Genomic DNA, 19,359 nt, shown 5'->3' with positions numbered 1-19,359 from the left:
GTCGGCCTAGATTTTGTGCTCAAGTCTCTGGAGCAGGACTTGAACACACAACCTTCTGAATCCGAGGCGAGAGTGCTGCCCAGTGAGCCACGGTTAAAGGCACCGATGCTATTCGCCTCAACTACTACATGTGGTAGCAACTTCCACATGCTAACCACTCTGGGTAAAGAAGTTGCATGGAGTGGTTGAGGCGAATAACATAGATGCATTTAAAGGGAAGCTAGATAAGTACATGAGCGAGAAAGGAAGTGAAGGATATGTTGATAGGGTTAGATGAATTAAGGTGGCAGGAGGCTCGTGTTGAGCATAAACACCAACGTGGACCTAATGGCTTGTTTCTGTGCTGTACATCCTATGTTGGATCATTATGTATATTGACTTAACATTGGGCTTTGTGGTCAGATGCAACAGCTTCATCCAGCAGAAATTGATCTGATGGAAAATTAAATCCATTACACGAAATGCACAGTTAGATTACAAAACTCTCAATTATCGGTATATAAACTGCTTGGGTTTCCTTGTCGTAGATTTATATCCGTTCAATCCCTTCAATTACTACTGTCTTAACTATTTAATGTAATTAGTACGATCTCAGTAAAGCTGGGCTCACAACTAACCAGTTTATTGACACCTGAGGCGATGCCAAAGCAGAGAACAGGAGCTGAGTGAAGGCGTGGGCCATAGGCACAGTTGTTTCCAACATCTTTAGGTCCTCTGTTGAGCAAAGCACAATAAGCAGTCTGTCTGCCTGGTTGCTGCTCTTTGACAGTTACGGTTGTTGATGAGCAACTTTTTAATCTCTCGTATTTTTTGGTCTTTTAAAATCCTCCGCTGAAATCCAATTTTGACGGTGTTGTACGTTAATTGTCTTAAATGGTGTTAACCGTGGCTCAGTGGGCAGCACTCTCGCCTCCGAGTCAGAAGGTTTTGTGTTTACGCCCTACTCTAGAGACTTGAGCACAAAAATCCAGGCTGACACTCCCAGTGCAGTACTGAGGGAGGTGCTGCACTGTCGGAGGTGCCGTCTTTTGGCTGAGGTGTTAAACTGCGTCTGCTCTCTCGGGTTGACGTAAAAGATCCCATGGCACTTTGAATAAGAGCAAGGGAGTTCTCCCTGGTGTCTTGGCCAATATTTATCCCTCAACCAACATCACCAAAACAGATTATCTGGTCATTATCTCATTGCTGTTTGTGGGAGCTTGCTATGCGCAAATTGGCTGCCACGTTTCCTTCATTACTATATTGCCTACAATTCAAAGTACTTCATTGGCTGTAAAGTGCTTTGGGATGTCCTGAGAGATCATGAAAGGTGCTATTAAAAATTCAAGTATTTTATTTTATTTTTTTCTTTAAATTAGGTTATTTTTTTAAAAGTTAAAAATATTGATTTGCCTTGATGCAACAAAATACATTTTGAGACCATAAAACTCTCCCATCCAGCCCATCCAATATGTTCTTCAAATACATTTGCTCAATTGTCATTTTCATTCAGATTCTTATTCAGCTAGAAACCACCTTAAATAATGTTTCTCTCAAGTATATTGTCGTATGAATTTAAATATTTTTCAGAAGAATTTGAATCCCCATCTGGCTCTGATGCTCAAGGCAGCACAGAATCCTTTGAGTTGGTAACAGATGAGCCCGTGGCTGATTCTGTGCCGAAAAGAATTGCTGAAGGTAAAGACAATTACTGTAATGTTAGGTCTGTGCTAATAGTTAGAATACAGCACCTCCCAATCCTGTAACCTCCATCACCTAGAAGGGCAAGGGCAACAGGTGCATGGGAGCACCATCACATAGAAACTAGGAGCAGGAGTAGGCCATTCGGCCCCTCGAGCCCACTCCGCCATTTAATGAGATCATGGCTGAACATCCAAATTCAGGACCCTGTCCCTGCCTTCTCCCCATATCCCCTGATCCCTTTAGCCTTAAGGTTCCCCTCCCAAGTTACACACCATCTTGACTTGGACATATATTGCCATTCCTTCCTGGTCGCTGGGTCAAAATCCTGGAACTCCCTCCCTAAAGCACTGTGGGAGTAGCTTCACCACATGGACCGAAGTGGTTCAAGATGAAGGCTCACCACCACCTTCTCAAGGGCAACTAGGGATGGGCAATAAATGCCAGCGATGACCACATCCCGAGAATGAATTTAAAAAAATAAAAAATAAAAAAAATAAAAAAATCTGGGCTTCCTGCTACTCGGTGAATACACGGACACTGATGTGGTACCCCACATTTGATTCCTGGTCTGTGCTGAGTTAGTGGCTCTCAGCCACTATTTGGACTCTTAAGCTAGAGTGGGGAAGAATCAGCTAGGCTTCTTGCTTCTAATTGCTATCCAGTGACTAATGCGTGCCTCACAATCTCTGTAACCTCCTCCAGCACTACAAACCTCCGAGACCTCTGCACTCCTCCAATTCTGATCTCTGGCGCATCCCCGATTTTCATCGCCCCACCATTGGTGGCCATGCCTTACTCTGTCTAGGTCCTAAGCTCTGGAATTCCTTCCCTAAAGTTCTCTGCCGCTCCTTAAAAACCTACGTCTTTGACCAAGCTTTTGGTCTCCTGTCCTAATGTCTCCTTATGTGGCTCGGTGTCGAATCTTGTTTGATAATCGCCCCTGTGAAGCGCCTTGGGACGTTTCACTGCACTAAAGGCGCTATATAAATGCAAGGTGTTGTTTTTGTACATGTGTCAGTTGAGGAAAGGATGAGGCTCAGCTGTGATATCCCACAGGCCAAATAGCCTCCTGCCACTTATTGTCAAGGCTTCCATGTGCCAAAATGGCCTATTTGGGCAAGGCACCAGATCGCTGTTGGCACCCGCTGAACACTGCACCAGAATGAGGGAAAAGGAAAATTTGGTGTGCTGAGTTTTGCAATATTCTAATTTTCCAGCTTCCGCAATGGAGCTGGAATGGATTCCACTGGAGCTGTGCTTCGGGATCCCGCTCTTTGTTTCAGAACTGAACAGAAGTGTTTGTCAGAAAATTGCTACGCATGGATTATGTGGGAAGGAAAGGTAAATTTTGTCTCGGGTTTGCACATAGTTTTTCTGTTCCTTTGCTAGTACACGGCTAAGTTATACCATTGAATCATGCAGCACATAAGGAGGCCATTCGGCCCATCGTGCCTGTGTCGGCTCTCCTAAAAGAGCTACCAATTAGTCCCATCCGCTGCTCTTTCCCCATAGCCCTGCAAATTTTTCCTTTTTAAATAGAGATCCCATTCCCTTTTGAAAGTAACTAGAGAATTTGCTTCCACCGCCCTTTCAGGCAGTGCATTCGCTGAGTAAAATAAAAAATCTCTTTCCCCTGGCTTTTTTTGCCAATTATCTTAAATCTGTGTCATCTGATTACCAAACCTCCTGCCAGTGGGAACAGTTTCTCTTTATTTACTCTATCAAAACCCCTCAATTTTGAACACCTCTATTAAATCTCCCCTTAACCTCCTCTGCTCCAAGGAGCACAATCCCAGCTTCTGTAGTCTCTCCATGTAACTGAAGCCCATCATCCCTGGTACTACTCTAGAAATACATAATACGGGTCCCTTGTCAAAATATATATGCACTTTAATTGAGCACTTAAAGTTATAATGCTTAAAAGTAACAGCTGTGATGAGTAACGGTAGTGCTGTCTCATTGAATAACTGTTTTCTTAACTTGGCATACTATACTGTGGCAGATTTTAATCAGACTTTTGAGCAGTGATCCAATTGATTATGCATATTTTGCTGCCATTTTAAAAAAAGATTTGCACCCACTGTAAAACAGAAGACAAGGAACACCAAATAACTGGTCTGGAATTTGTGATCAACAGCGAAGCAAAGGCATTCGCCGCTGGCCCTGAAGAAAGCTGCCCACAGGGATCTTGTGACCTGTGTGGCAAGAAGTTTGCCTTTTTCGACGCGCAAGTGATTTCAGTGCAACATAATGGGGCATTCCCTAGCGCGAGCTGCTGTGACGTCAACAAGCTGTTTAAGCAGCCAATCACATTGCAGAATGCTCACAGGGAACCAGGAAATGGAGAAGCTGCTTTTATTCGGACTTTTTAAAAATGTTAGAGAGCAAAACAAAGATTGGGGTCCTCACGTGGGGATAAGGTAGAACCTGAAATATCACGAACAACCTTTTGAAAAACATTTTTTTTACAGTTTCTTAAAAGTTGTATTTTTTATCATAATGGAGAAATTTGACACTCCACAAAATTAAAATTTGTTTTTCAGGGCCATAATGTTTGTTTAGCAGTCAATACGCTGTTCAAAACCCCAGTTGCACCTAATTCAACAAGGCCTAACTTTTTTTATGGGGTATTTAACCGCGATGTTACCGCGGAAAAGCCCACGGTTTCATCAGTTTCACTGATTGCTGGCTACGGTTGTGGGGGTGGGTGTACAGCGCAGCCAGTGTTGGAGCAATGAATGACAGACCGCAATTTCAGGATTTCCACGTTAGGATGCGCATGTACTACGTCCTGAAGTTGCGGTCAGTTACAAAGGGGTAATAACAGCAATTGCTGTTAGTTCGCCGTTATTACTCGCTGCAGATTCCGGCCCAAAATGTTTTTTTTTGACCCAGTATGAACAAAATTGATAAATTCAGTCGTCCCTTGCTAGAAAGATACACAGACCAAGGATAGAGCTGGAACCCTGCAGGCTGAACTCTCCGATCTGCACTGCCTAATGCCGAGATCGTGGGCGTACTCAGTTTAACCTACCTAAAAACAAGTTGTTGTTCAAGGGCCCTGTTTCAGAATTTTCACACTACACTGTCGACCCCAGAATCTCAAGCCAGCCAGCCTCCTGTTGATCTGCTATGATCCCATTCTTCCTCGTCCTTACTTCTGGGCATTTTAGCCTTGGAAAAAAATGTATGGAGTTAGAAGAGGAGAACTTGCAATCTTATGACCAGAAATGAAATTCAGTTCCAGGTGAGAGTAGCTTAAGCTGTTAGAGAAAAAAAAAACTAGGATTGGAGAGGCCGACAGTTTTGGGTCAGTGCACATTTTGTAGTTTTAGCAGTTAGTTAACGCGTTGGTAGAAACCCGTCTCGGTCATTCAAAATGAACAAAACCCACGAAAAGGTTATTTTTTAAAAAGAATTCAAACGCTCTGAATTTGCTTGGCTAAAACCTGGTCCTTTACATTTTTCATGACAATTTGGACCTTTTCTCACTGTAAACAGAGCATAGCACTATAAAGTAGACTTGCGTTATTTAATTTCCTTCCATGTTGACTTTCTTGTCTAACTGGGTGGCGAATGTGTTTGCAAAGTGTTAATGTACTGTGTACTCTTCTCTCCACAGCCTTCAGAAACTCTTGCATTCCAGTAGGAAGCTATCTCTGCAAGTCCTCAGCTTTGTACAGTCATTCCAGGTATAAATTGTCCAAAGCACTCAATGTTGTGTTTGGTTGAAATTGAAGTTTTTTTAAAATATATGATTGGGATAAGATAAGAGGGAGGAGAAGTGGATTAGACACTACCCCTTCACTTCTGGGACCTGGTTTCAAGTCCAGGAGGAAAATCAACTAGGTTGGCTTTAACAATCCCAGTCTAAATTCAGCTCCTAACTGCCCATAATTGGTACTGAACTAGTAGTAATTTGATATTAAACTAGTAATGTCAAAGAATGGCTGTGGGAAATAGTGCAGCTGGTTCTCATTTGACATTGGGGCTGAGACACGCCGTGGCAGAGTATAGGAAGCTTTATTCTGCATCGGACTATGATGTACCTGGCCTGGGAGTGTGACACTGGGTACCTGAAATGAAACGGTGTTCCATTATCCAGCATGAACATCCCGCACCTCGATGACTACAAAAGCAATCATACAAAAGTATTACAAGCACAGAAACAGGCCATTCGGCCCAACAAGTCCATGCCGGTGTTTATGCTCCACACCAGCCTCCTCCCACCCCTCTTCATCTAACCCCATCAACATATCCTTCTATTCCTTTCACCCTCATGTGTTTATCTAGCTTCCCCTTAAATGTATCTATGCTATTCACCTCAACTACTCCTTGTGGTAGTGAGTTCCACATTCTATCCACTCTCTGGGTTAATAAGATTCTCCTGAATTCCCTATTGGATTTATTAGTGTCGATCTTGTATTTATGATCTCTAGTTCTGGTCTCGCCTGCAATTGTAAACATCTTCTCTAAGTCTACCCTATCAAACCCTTTCATAACCTTAAAGACCTCGATCAGGTCACCCCTCAGTCTTTTCTAGAGAAAAGAGCCCCAGCCTGTTCAATCTTTCCTGATGGGTATGATGTCTCAGTTCTGGTATCATTCCAGTAAATCTTTTTTGCACCTTCTCTGGTGCCTCGATATCCTTTTTATACTATGGAGACCAGAACTGTATACTTTCAAGTGTCTTCTAACCACGGTTCTATACAAGTTTAACTTAACTTCTCTGCTTTTCAATTCTTTCCCTCTAGAAATGAACCCCAGTGCTTGTTTTTTTTAATGACCTTATTAACCTGAGTCATTACTTTTAATGATTTGTGTATCTGTACCCCCAAAGCCATCTGTTCCTCTACCCCATTTAGACATTTATTTCTACGGCGTATATGGCCTCCTTATTCCTCCTACCAAAATGTACTACCTTAGCATGGCAGCTGGGGAATTTAAATTTAGTTAATTAAATAAATCTGGAATAAAAAGCTAGTATTAGTAATGGTAACCATGAAACTATCGGATTATCGTAAAAACCCATCTGGTTCACTAATGTCCTTTAGGGAAGGAAGTCTGACGTCCTACCGGGTCTGGCCTATATGTGACTCCAGACCCACAGCAATGTGGTTGACTCTTAACTGCCCTCTGAAATGGCCTAGCAAAACATTCAGTTGTAACAAACCGCTACGAAACTCAATAATAAGAATGAAACCAGACAGACCACCCGGCATCGACCTTGGCACTGGCTACGGACACGGCAATGGCACACCCAGCCCAGTCGACCCTGCAAAGTCCTCCTCACCAACATCTGGGGACTTGTGCCAAAATTGGGAGAGCTGTCCCACAGACTAGTCAAGCAACAGCCTGACATAGTCATACTCACAGAATCATACCTTTCAGCCAATGTCCCAGACTCCTCCATCACCAGCCCTGTCACCGGCAGGACAAACCCACCAGGGGTGGCGGCACAGTGGCTCGGGGAGTCCTCAACATTGACTCCGGACCCCATGAAGTATCCTGGCTTCAGGTCAAGCATGGGCAAGGAAACCTCCTGCTGATTATCACCTACCGCCCTCCCTCAGCTGATGAATCAGTACTCCTCCATGTTGAACACCACTTGGAAGAAGCACTGAGAGCAGCAAGGGCACAGAACATACTGTAGGTGGGGGACTTCAATGTCCATCACCAAGAGTGGCTCGGTAGCGCTACAACTGACCAAGCTGGCCGAGCCCTGAAGGATATAGCTGCCAGTCTGAGTCTACGACAGGTGGTGAGCGAACCAACATGAAGGAAACACCTACTTCACCTCGTCCTCACCGATCTACCTGTCGCAGATGCATCTGCCCATGACAGCATTGGTAGCAATGACCACCGCACAATCATTGTGGAGACGAAGTCCCGTCTTCACACTGAGGACACCCTCCATCGTGTTGTGTGGCACTACCACCGTGCTAAATGGGATAGATTCAGAACAGATCTAGCAACTCAAAACTGAGTATCCATGGGGCGCTGTGGGCCATCAGCAGCAGAATTGTATTCCACCACAATTTGTAACCTCATGGCCTGGTATATCCCTCACTCTACCATTACGCCAGGGGACCAACCCTGGTTCAATAAGGAGTGTAGAAGAGCATGCCAGGAGCAGCACCAGGAGTACCTAAAAATGAGGTGCCAACCTGGGGAAGCTACAACACCGGACTACATGCATGCGGAAGCAGCATGCTATAGACAGTGCGAAGCGATCTCACAATCAACAGATCAGATCAAAGCTCTGCAGTCCTGCCACATCCAGTCATGAATGGTGGTGGACCATTAAACAACTAACGGGAAAAGGAGACTCCATGAATATCCCCATCCTCAATGATGGTGGAGCCCAGCACGTGGGTGCAAAAGACAAGGCTGAAGTGTTTGCTACCATCTTCAGCCAAAAGTGCCGAGTGGATGATCCATATCGGCCTACTCCTGAGGTTCCCACCATCACAGAAGCCAGTCTTCAGCCAATTCGATTCACTCCTCGTGATATCAAGAAACGGCTGAGCGCACTGGATACAGCAAAGGCTATGGGCCCCGACAACATCCCTGCTGTCTTGCTGAAGACTTGTGCTCTAGAACTAGCCGCACCTCCAGCCAAGCTGTTCCAGTACAGCTATAACACTGGCATCTATCCAACAATGTGGAAAACTGCCCAGTTATGTCCTGTCCACAAAAAGCAGGACAAATCCAATCCGGCCAATTACCGCCCCATCCGTCTACTCTCAATCGTTAGCAAAGTGATGGAAAGTGTCATCAACAGTGCTATTAAGCGGCACTTACTCACCAATAACCTGCTCACTGATGTCCAGTTTGGGTTCCGCCAAGACCACTCGGCTCCCGATCTCATTACAGCTTGGTCCAAACATGGACAAAGGAGCTGAATTCCAGAGGTGAGGTGAGAATGACTGCCTTGACATCAAGGCAGAATTTGACCGAGTGTGGCATCAAGGAGCCCTAGTAAAACTGAAGTCAATGGGAATCAGGGGGAAAACTCTTCACTGGCTGGAGTCATACCTAGCACAAAGGAGGATGGTTGTGGTGGTTGAAGGTCAATTATCACAGCCCCAGGACATTGCTGCAGGAGTTCCTCAGGGCAGTGTACTAGGCCCAACCATCTTCAGCTGCTTCATCAATGACCTTCCTGCCAACATAAGGTCAGAAATGGGGATGTTCGCTGATGACTGCACAGTGTTCAGCGCCATTCACAACTCCTCAGATAATGAAGCAGTCCATGCCCACATGCAACAAGACCTGGACTACGTTCAGGCTTGGGCTGATAAGTAGCAGGTAACATTCGCGCCACAGAAGTGCGAGGCAATGACTATCTCCAACAAGTGAGGGTCCAACCACCGCCCCATGACATTCAAAGGCATTACCATCGCCGAATCCCCCACCAACAACACCCTGGGGGGGTCACCATTAACCAGAAACTTAACTGGACCAGCCACATAAATACTGTGAGAACAAGAGCAGGTCAGAGGCTAGGTATTCTGCGGCGAGTGTCTCACCTCCTGACTCCCCAAAGCCTTTCCACCATCTACAAGGCACAAGTCAGGAGTGTGATGGAATACTCTCCACTTGCCTGGATGAGTGCAGCTCCAACAACACTCAAGAAGCTCGACACCATCCAGGACAAAGCAGCCCGTTTGATTGGCACCCCATCCACCACCTTTAAACATTCACTCCCTCCACCACCGGCGTACCGTGACTGCAGTGTGTGCCATCTACAAGATGCACTGCAGCAACTTGCCAAGGCTTCTTCGGCAGCACCTCCCAAACCTGTGACTTCTTCCACCTAGAAGGACAAGGGCAGCAGGCGCATGGGAACACCACCACCTCCAAGTTCCCCTCCAAGTCACACAGCATCCTGACTTAGAAGTATATCGCCAATCCTTCATCGTCACTGGGTCAAAATCCTGGAACTCCCTCCCTAACAGCACTGTGGGAGCACCTTCACCACACGGGCTGCAGCGGTTCAAGGTGGCGGCTCACCACCACCTGCTCGAGGGCAATTAGGGATGGGCAATAAATGCTGGCCTTGCCAGCGACTCCCACATCCCATAAACGAATACAAAAAAAATCACACTTATCTATATTAAATTTCATTTGCCATGAACAAATGAAGACTAATAATTTGAAGAAAAGATGTTTTTATAGAAGATGCCATGCAAATAGTATGTAGACCTGACCAAATAACACACGTGCTGCTGTACATTCACATCTGGCTTTTGGATAATTATTGCATGCAATAGCACTTGAATATTTCTGTATTGGTATTTTTAAATATTGAAAAATGGAGGATATTTTTGACACTTGTGGCCTAAGCTCTGGAATTACCTCCCTCCCCCTCGCCTCCTTTTAAGATGCTTCTTAAAACCTACCTCTTTGACCAAGTTCCTGTCCAAATATCTCCTCACGTGACTCGTGTTAAATTTTGACAGATAACACTCCTGTGAAAGCGCCTTGGGATGTTTTACTGTGTTAATGACGCTATATAAATGCAAGTTGTAGTGGTTGTTCATAGAATTAACATGAATAGAGTTGTGACTATGCTTACGAAAATGAAGAGACTGGCATTAGGTTACCATACTAGCATTTTGGAATTTCCTGCCTTGTACAGCAGTCTCACCCACCCATTCATGGGCAAAGAGCCCATCCCAAAGTAACTATAAAAAGACACACCAACTATCTCAAATGGTTGGCAATAAATTTCTTCATTTTTGGTCTGACTAATCTATAAGAATTTCAAAAGGGAACTAACATCCAAATAGGGCAAAGTCTTTCCTCAGGACCCTGATCAATTAGAGTTTCAGCCATTGTTAAACTATTAACTACTTTGCAGGTGCTTAACATTCACGTTCCTGATTTCTGCTGTTCTGTGGGAAGAAATGCTCCCAAGTTGTAAACTACACACAAATGTTCTCGCAAACTGCTGAAATTAAAACTTCTCGTGAATACGCTTGATGGAAATGTAGGTTACACATTAATTCACATACATACTATTGCTGGTGTGTTTGTGTTAGAAAGTAAGAGCATAAGAAATAGGAGCAGGAGTCGGCCATTCGGCCCTTCGAGCCTGCTCTGCCATTCAATGAGATCATGGCTGATCTTCGTCCTCAACTCCATTCACTGGCCCTATTGCCACATCCCTTGATTTACTTACTAGTCAGAAATCTATCGACTTCTGTTTTGAATATACCCAATGACTGAGCCTCCACAGCCCTCTGGGGTAGAGAATTCCAAAGATTCACCACCCTCTATGTGAAGAAATTTCTTCTCATCTCGGTTCTCTTCTCGTACAACAGTCCCGCCATCACCGGAATCAATCTCGTGAACCTTCGTTGCACTCCCTCTATGGCAAGTATATCCTTCCTTAGGTAAGGAGACTAAAATTGTACACCATACTCCAGGTGTGGTCTCACCAAGGCCCTATATAATTGGAGTAAGACTTCTTTACTCCTGTACTCAAACCCTCTTGTAATGAAGGCCAGCATACCATTTGCCTTCCCAATGGCTTGCTGCACCTGCACATTCACTTTCAGAGACTCCTGTACAAGGACATCCAGGTACCTTTGAACATCTGCATTCCCCAATCTTTCACCATTTAGGAAATACTCTGCCTTTCTACCAAAGTTCTCGCCCACTCACTGAGCCTGTCGTGATCCCCTTGAAGCCTCTTCACATCCTCTTCACAACTGACACTGCCACCTAGCTTTGTGTCATCAGCAAATTTGGAAATGTTACATTTAGTCCCCTCATCCAAATCATTGTTATAGATTGTGAATAGCTAGGGCCCAAGCACCGATCCTTGCGGTACCCCATCCTGAAAAAGACCTGTTTATCCCTACTCTTTGTTTTCTGTCTGTTAACCAATTCTCAATTCATGCTAGTATATTACCCCCAATTCCATGTGCCCTAACTTTGTTCACCAACCTCTTGTGTGGGACCTTATCGAAGGCCTTCTGAAAATCCTAATACGCCACATCTAGTATCTACTCCACTAGTTACATCCTCAAGAACTCCAATAGGTTTATTAAACAGGATTTCCCTTTCATAAATTCATGTTGACTCTGCCCAATCTTCTTCGTTTCTAAGTGCCCAGTTATTGCATCCTTTATAATAGATTCCAGCATTTTCCCAACTACTGATGTGAGGCTAACAGGTCTGTAGTTCCCCGTTTTCTCTCTCCCTCCTTTCTTAAATAGCAGGGTTACATTTGCTATCCTCCAATCTGCAGGAACCGTTCCAGAATCTATAGAATTTTGGAAGATGACAACCAATGCGTCCACTATCCCAATGGCCACCTCTTTCAAAACCCTAGGATGTAAGTCATCTGGTCCTTGAGATTTATCGACTTTTAGTCCCATTAATTTTGCTAGTACTGTTTTTTTACTAATAATTTCTTTAAGTTCCTCATTCTCGCCACACCCTTGGTTTTCTCGTATTTCTGGGAGGTTTTTTGTGTCTTCCTCCGTGAAAATAGAAACAAAGTATTTAATTTCTCTGCCATTTCCTCATTCCCCATTATAAATGATCCCGTCTCTGACTGTAAAGGACCTACATTTACCTTCGCCAGTCGTTTCCTTTTCACATACCTATAGAAGCTTTTACAATCCGTTTTTATATTTTTCACTAGTTTGTGCTCATATTCCATTTTCCCTTTATCAATTTCTTGGTCACCCTTTGCTGATTTCTAAAACGATCCCAATCCTCAGGCTGACTGCTTTTTCTGGCAACTTTATAAGCTTCCTCCTTTGACTTAATACTAGCTTTAATTTCTTTTGTTATCCATGGTTGGATCACTTTTCCTTTTGGGTTTTTATGCTCTAGAGGAATATGTTTGTTGCAAATTATGCATTATTTCCTTGAATGTTAGCCATTGTATGCCCACCTTCATACCTTTTAGTGTAGTCTCCCAATCTACCAAGGCCAACTTGTCCCCCATATCCTTGTAGTTTCCTCTGTTTAGATTGAAGACCTTAGTTTCAGATTGGACTGCATCACTCTCAAACTTAATGTAAAATTCAATCATATTATGGTCACCTGTCCCTAAAGGTCCCTTTACCACAAGATTATTGATTAGCCCTTTCTCATTACACAGTACCAGATCCAGAATAGCCTGTTCCCTGGTTGGTTCCTCCACATACTGATCTAGGAAACCATCTAGCATGCATTCCAAGAATTCGTCCCCCACACCATTAGTGGTAATTTGATTTGCCCAGTCAATATGTAGATTAAAGTTCCCCATGATTACCGTATTGCCCTTGCTACATGCACTTCTAATTTCTTGATTGATACTGTGCCCTACATTACCACTATTGTTTGGTGGCCTATACACAACTCCCCTTTGCTGTTTCTTAGCTCCACCCAAACTGATTCCAGTTCCACATCACAATCTGCCGAGCCAAGATCTTTTATCTCTACCGTACCAATCTCATCCCTTATTAACAGCGCTGCGCCACCTCCTTTTCGTCTGTCCTTCCTAAATGTCTGCCCTTCCTAAGAGTTGCCCGTCAAGTATTACAGTAAATGCTTGCAACAATCAGAAGGGAACCAACTGCTTGAAATAAGTGTGAATTTTAAGAAAGCAACAGACGAGATCGATAAGGAAATATTGAGTATAATGGATGTGTTTCTGGAACGGTGTTTTTGCGAAGCTCGCTTTTCATAACTTTTTTTTGTGTTCAGGAAACTGGCGACTCAGATAGTGTTACATCTTTATTTACTCAATCATCGTCCGTTGAAGTAGGAGTTCCACTTCCAGCCAAGAATCTGATCTTCAAAGATGGTGTTTTGTCTGAATGGGTTGGACGGTCTCCCTCATCTGTACATATTGCAGGATTGCACAAGGACCAAGCTAATTAAATACATTTGTGTTGTTAAAAAAACTCCATCTCAATAAGCAAGTGTCAGAAAATAGCGATGTGTGTCTCTTTTTTTCCTCTCTTCCGCCTCCCCCTTCTCCCTTGCCCCCATTTCCTAAAGGACAGCCACGTTTTACATGCTGATCCAAATTGACGTGGCTATTTAGCACCTTAATAATGTTTTAATAAGAAAAAAAACCTATGGACTCTTGTGTGATTTAAATTTCTTGTGTAAAATGCTGAAAAAAAAATGATCTTGGATAACTGTAAACAGACTGGTTGCTTGTTCTGGTGTGAAGCATTACTTGGCAATTTCCCCTTGAAACTTTCATATGTTGGAAAAAAAAGTAGTCAGCTTTTTTTTTAAAGGAAAGGGTCATCGCAGCCTCTCGGACCCTATACCAGTATCAGTACAGAGAAAATTAGCTTTGGTATCCACTGCAACCCTGTGGAATGGTGACCGTACTCTTGCTGCCACTGGTCGAGTCAAATGGAGTGTCAATTTTCTTCTTTTCTCTTGCCCAAAGGATGGTTGGATCAACATTTCGTAGCCCAGTTACAAACCGACGACCGTTCAGTCAGGCACAAGTGTTGGCCAGTACTCGGACCCAACCCTCTTAACTATGTTGGGTGAAATGGAAGAGTTTGAGCTGTTCACCCATTGAGCTGCTAAGAGACAGCTGTTTGGGGTGTGGGTGGGAGAATGTACATTAGCATACCTCAAATCCCAAATCCAATTGGAAATGAGTCCACTGAACAAATTGGAAATGAGTCCACTGAACAAATTGTGCTCGTGACTGAAGATAGCATTGAAGTACACGTCAGGCACCAGTTTAAAGAGCACAATTTTGAGAGTGAGATCTTCATGGTACTGAGTATCAGAACATTGCAGCATTGACAAGTGTATAATAATGTGCAACAAATATTGTCTGTCACATGTTAGCATAAAAATACAGTTGAAAGGAGGGGGAAAACAATTGGTTTTTTGGGGGTTTTGTGCTGGTTTAGTTAAGAACAAACTATTGACTTAATCTGGTATGTGAGTTGGTCAACAGCCACACCATCTAGCTTCATTAGCTGATATGTCTGCTATGATCTTGAGATTTCTGAAAGATCAAATACTGTACTAGGATATCAAATATGTTTGTGCATCATATCAGTTTCACATTTTCACGGTATTCAGGCATATGTAAAACTATTTGGCGAAAAGGTCTCAATTAAGTTAAATGTACCTTTTTTAATGGTAGAAATTCTGTCTAGCACAAGGGTCTATTTTTACATAACAGTAAATAACTTTTACTATCAATTTGTTGTAACTCTTTGGCTTCAATAACAGTTGAATTGATTATTTTGTACTTTTTTTTAGGTATCCCACTGCTGAAGTTGATTTGACAGAAGTTAGAATTTAATGGTTTCTATTTTGAGATTTGCTATTTTTAAAATTGGGAAATGGTCTAGGGGAAGCGAAATGACCAATAAAGGTTTTCTTGTGTCCTACAAAACATCACTTGCATACGACAGATTTTTTTTCTTTTTAAATCCATTGTAAAGCTGCTTTTTGATGTGCAGTTTGTGCTGCTACCTGAAGTCAATTTCATTTTTTACAAAGTATTACAGTATCTAATCCATGTAATTGGGAACATTCATTATCCAAGTGTCATTGGCTCATTCACTCCACGTTGCCCTTATTATCTCAGTTACAATGAACTGCATCCACACTCTGGACAGATGCCGTAGCAACGCCTTTGCGCTCTGTTTCTGGGACCAGAGATGCTGTGCAGATGATGCTGAATGGTGTCTTATTGGCAGTGAATCTGTTAAACCACCATGTACTCTGTCTACTTGTCTTTTCCGATTCATATGCTATTGAAATGCTACTCGTTACTGAAATTTCAAAAGTATTCCTTGTCTCATTTTCATTCTGTGGTGCCCTTCAACCTAAAGGTGCAGTGGATGCGCGAGTTGTTACCTTTGCAATAAGAGCTATGAAGTGTAAGAATAGCAACCATAATAAATATATATATATTAATATAGGCATCAAGTGTATATGTTCATTGATGCCTCTAATTGACTATAATGTTAGGCAATGGTCACTTGTCTTTTTCTTGCACTGCGTATTCCTACTTATTTCTATCTGGTTTTGCAAAAGAGAAAGTTAAATTGTTATTGCCATGAGCTACACATTTGCAAGTATTTCAGTCGGAGATTGACCTCTTGAATATGGCAACATTTTGAATGGTGAGACAGTTGATTCATGTTAATGAAAAAATATCTTTGGACATTTATTCTGCATATTATCTTGTAAGAATATAGCCAATAAATGTTAACCAGATTTTCAAGTTTTTTTCCATCTTTATTTTCATGTCTAATGTGCCAATTAGTGGTCCACAGAACTGCACTGATGTAGCATTGTGAGGTTAAAAATGATTGCTGTGGCTGGTTACTGTTTTGAAAGTATAGTCTTGTTGCTATCTTTATAGTACAGTTGTTGCTCCCTTTATAGTATTCCACTTACACTTCCATCACTGGCCACTTTTAATCTATTAATTATATACAGTATGTTGATACAAAGGTGTTAAAACAATACAAAATTTGCATATTCAAAGCACTGATTAACTTTAATTATCCATAATCTTTGCTGATACAAATAGAGGGGGAAAAAGTTTTTAAAAAGCTGCAGTATATAGTACATTTAAAATGCTGCATTGGTTCCCTACATATATTGAGATTTTTCTCTCGGTTTCATTCTCCCATAGCAACCCCCAGCTAGGTCCCCTTTTTCCTCCTGGTTGATGGAAAGTGCACCTGCTGAGACTGGGCATATTTTAACCGATGCTACGCCAGGTTACGACTGAGAGCCAACGCATTAGGAACTCCTGACCTTGGAGTGTCCTCGCCCTGGCTCCATGTCCCCTTGTATGAATAGCCTTGTAAGAGGCGTCGGGGACTCCAACCATGAGCCTGGGACCCAATGGAGTTTGTGGGCATTCCAGTGGGCTCCTTGCAAAGCTACAGCAGGGGTCCTGTGGAACAGTCGCAGAATTCTGGCCCCAAGTATCTGAAAGTCTATTCATAAGAACAGGAGTAGGCCATTTAGCCCCTCGAGCCTGTTCCACCATTCAATGAGATCATGGCTGATCTGTGACCTAACTCCATATACCTATCTTTGCCCATATCCCTTAATACTTTTGGTTAACAAAAATCTATCACTCAGATTTAAAATTTACAATATATCTAGCATCAACTGCTGTTTGCGGAAGTGTGTTCTAAACTTCTACCACCATTTGCATGTAGAAGTGTTTCCTAACTTCACTCCTGAAAGATCTGGCTCTAATTTTTAGACTAGTTGATGGTACAAGGACTAGGGGACACAGATTTAAGGTTTTGGGCAGAGATACAGGGGGGATGTGAGGAAAAACTTTTACGCAGCGAGTGGTGAGGACCTGGAACTCGCTGCCGACTGAAGTGGTGGAGGTGGAGACACTCAATGTTTTCAAGGGGAGACTGGACAGGCACTTGAGGGAAATAAACTTGCAGGGCTACGGGAATAGAGCGGGGGAATGGGACTGACTGGATTGCTCTACAGAGAGCCGGCACGGGCACGATGGGTCGAATGGCGGCCTCCTGTGCCGTTATGACTCTGACTGTCCCCTAGTCCTAGACTCCCCAACCAGCGGAACTATCTACCCCATCCGTTCCCCTCAACATCTTGAAAACTTTGATCAAATCACCCCTTAACCTTCTAAATTCCAGGGAATATAATCCTAGTTTGTGCAATCTCTCCTCGTAATTTATAAATTCCATAAAATAACATGGTTTGATCATTTTCATCTGTTTTACTTGGGAGTTTTCAGTTTAAATGAGTGTGTACCTCACAACAAATGTAAGAAGTCACACAACACCAGGTTATAGTCCAACAGCTTTATTTGCAATCACAAGCTTTCGGAGCGCTGCTCCTTCGTCAGGTGAAGTGGAGAGATGCATAAAGACACAGCTTATATAGTCAGAGAATCATGTCAGATGTTTACAGGTAATGTTTCCAACTGCCATTTATCACACCTCGGCAGAGAGATAATCACAGCACTCATGAGGACGGCCTCAACCTGGATCTTGGGTTCATGTCACGCTACATGTAACCCCACCTGACTGGTCATCCAGACTCGAGTCGTCGTTGGCTTGTTCTCTGCACAGATGCGGTCGGACCTGCTGTGACTTCCAGCCAAAAAAAATGTTTTTTTGACTTTTTTGTTTTTCATACAGACCCCAGCATCTGCAACATTTGACCCCACCTCATTGTTCTTTGATGTCATGTTTTCCTGACTGACCTGTTTGGACACCATTCACACCTTTGATTGCTGTGATTATCTCTCTGCCGAGGTGTGATAAATGGCAGTTGGAAACATTACCTGTAAACATCTGACATGATTCTCTGACTATATAAGCTGTGTCTTTATGCATCTCTCCACTTCACTTGAAGAAGGAGCAGCGCTCCGAAAGCTTGTGATTTCAAATAAAGCTGTTGGGCTATAACCTGGTGTTGTGTGACTTCTTACATTTGTCCAACTCCGGCATCTCCACACCATACCTCACAACAGTCACCTGAACCAAGTATTTTACAAGGCACGGGAAAGACAAAAGGGTAATACAGACATGGCTCTAAAATGTATGGGGAAAACAGCAGAATGAGAATACATCAAGAAAAGTTGAGAAATCAGCAATACAGAAACAACCGGGAAGACCAACCGTTGGGGCAGGAGTTGAAAGGCCAGATTTTCCTTCTGTAGTATTTAGGTTGCATAGAAGTGGGAAACTGGATGGGAATCCGTTACACCAGATCCCTGTCTATTTTAGTATCTGCCCAATTTACTGCCACAATTTCCGGCAGACGGATGAAGTGCCTGCCCGACCATGGCGCACACATTTAAATAGCATCGTAATGGCCTGATGTCCTTGTATCCATCGTTACCAACAGCAACTACTTACATTGATATAGCAACTTGAATGTCGCAAAGCGCTTCATAGGAGCGTTATCAAACAAAATTTGACACAGCCACATGAGCTATTTAGAACAGGCGACCAAAAGCTTTGTCAGAGAGGTAGGTTTTAAGCAGCGTTTTAGAGGTGAAGAGGTTTAGGGAGGGAATTCCAGAGCTTAGGGCCTAGGCAGCTGAAGGCACGGCTGCTAATGGTGGAGCAATGAGAATCGGGGATACGTAGAAGGCCAGAATTTGGGGGGGGGGGGCACAGATCTCGATGGAGGTTACACTCATTGGCAATCATGCCCATGTAAAACGGGCATTCAACTTATTGAAGCATAATAGAAATGGTCCGAGCGTGTTTGAAGGGGCCAGCAGGTACTTTCTAAGCATTGATGTGAAGCTTATTTCTCAGCTCATTTTAGCTTTCCTTTTGTTTTCTCACTGCTCATAACTGCTTTGCCAACTGCCTTTGTGTCTTTTGCTGTGGGGCTCCAAATGCCCTCTTCCCCCATTCTACTGTTCCCAGTTCAAATCCCTCATATCTTTGTTTTTGGAGGATGAGGAGCAACAGATGAAGGTGGGAGGGGGGTGTGGCGGGGGGGGGGGGCCAGGCTGACCAGTCAGCACAAGGTACACGCGCCACTGATAGCCTTACACCAAATCTCCACTTGTCCCACGAGCACAGACTGTGCTTCACAAAGGAAGCCATCAGCAAGTTATGCCATGTGCTGCAACCTGACTTGCAGCCTATCTCCAGGTTGGGCACTGTGCTGTTCAAAACCACCCTGAACTTCTATGCTGTAGACTCG

At 43.4% G+C, this 19,359-nt stretch overlaps 1 protein-coding gene across 1 annotated transcript in view; it reads left to right on the top strand.

The window, feature by feature from the left end:
• The window catches only part of fam91a1 (family with sequence similarity 91 member A1), a 74,255-nt gene extending 58,345 nt beyond the window's left edge, over nt 1-15,910 (top strand). The window contains exons 21-24 of the mRNA XM_085993659.1: nt 1,570-1,677; nt 2,901-3,024; nt 5,306-5,375; nt 13,396-15,910. Coding sequence (XP_085849785.1) covers nt 1,570-1,677; nt 2,901-3,024; nt 5,306-5,375; nt 13,396-13,572 — 479 coding nt within the window. The 3' untranslated portion in view covers nt 13,573-15,910. The remainder of the gene's footprint in view (nt 1-1,569; nt 1,678-2,900; nt 3,025-5,305; nt 5,376-13,395) is intronic.
• Nucleotides 15,911-19,359: the final 3,449 nt, after the last annotated feature.

Source organism: Somniosus microcephalus, chromosome 7 (assembly GCF_052327205.1).
Source record: "Somniosus microcephalus isolate GS21.2 chromosome 7, FLI_Smic_1.0, whole genome shotgun sequence".
Lineage (NCBI taxonomy): Eukaryota > Metazoa > Chordata > Chondrichthyes > Squaliformes > Somniosidae > Somniosus > Somniosus microcephalus.
Note: the sequence above shows the minus strand (reverse complement) of the source record. Positions and strands in the feature narration are given on the sequence as shown.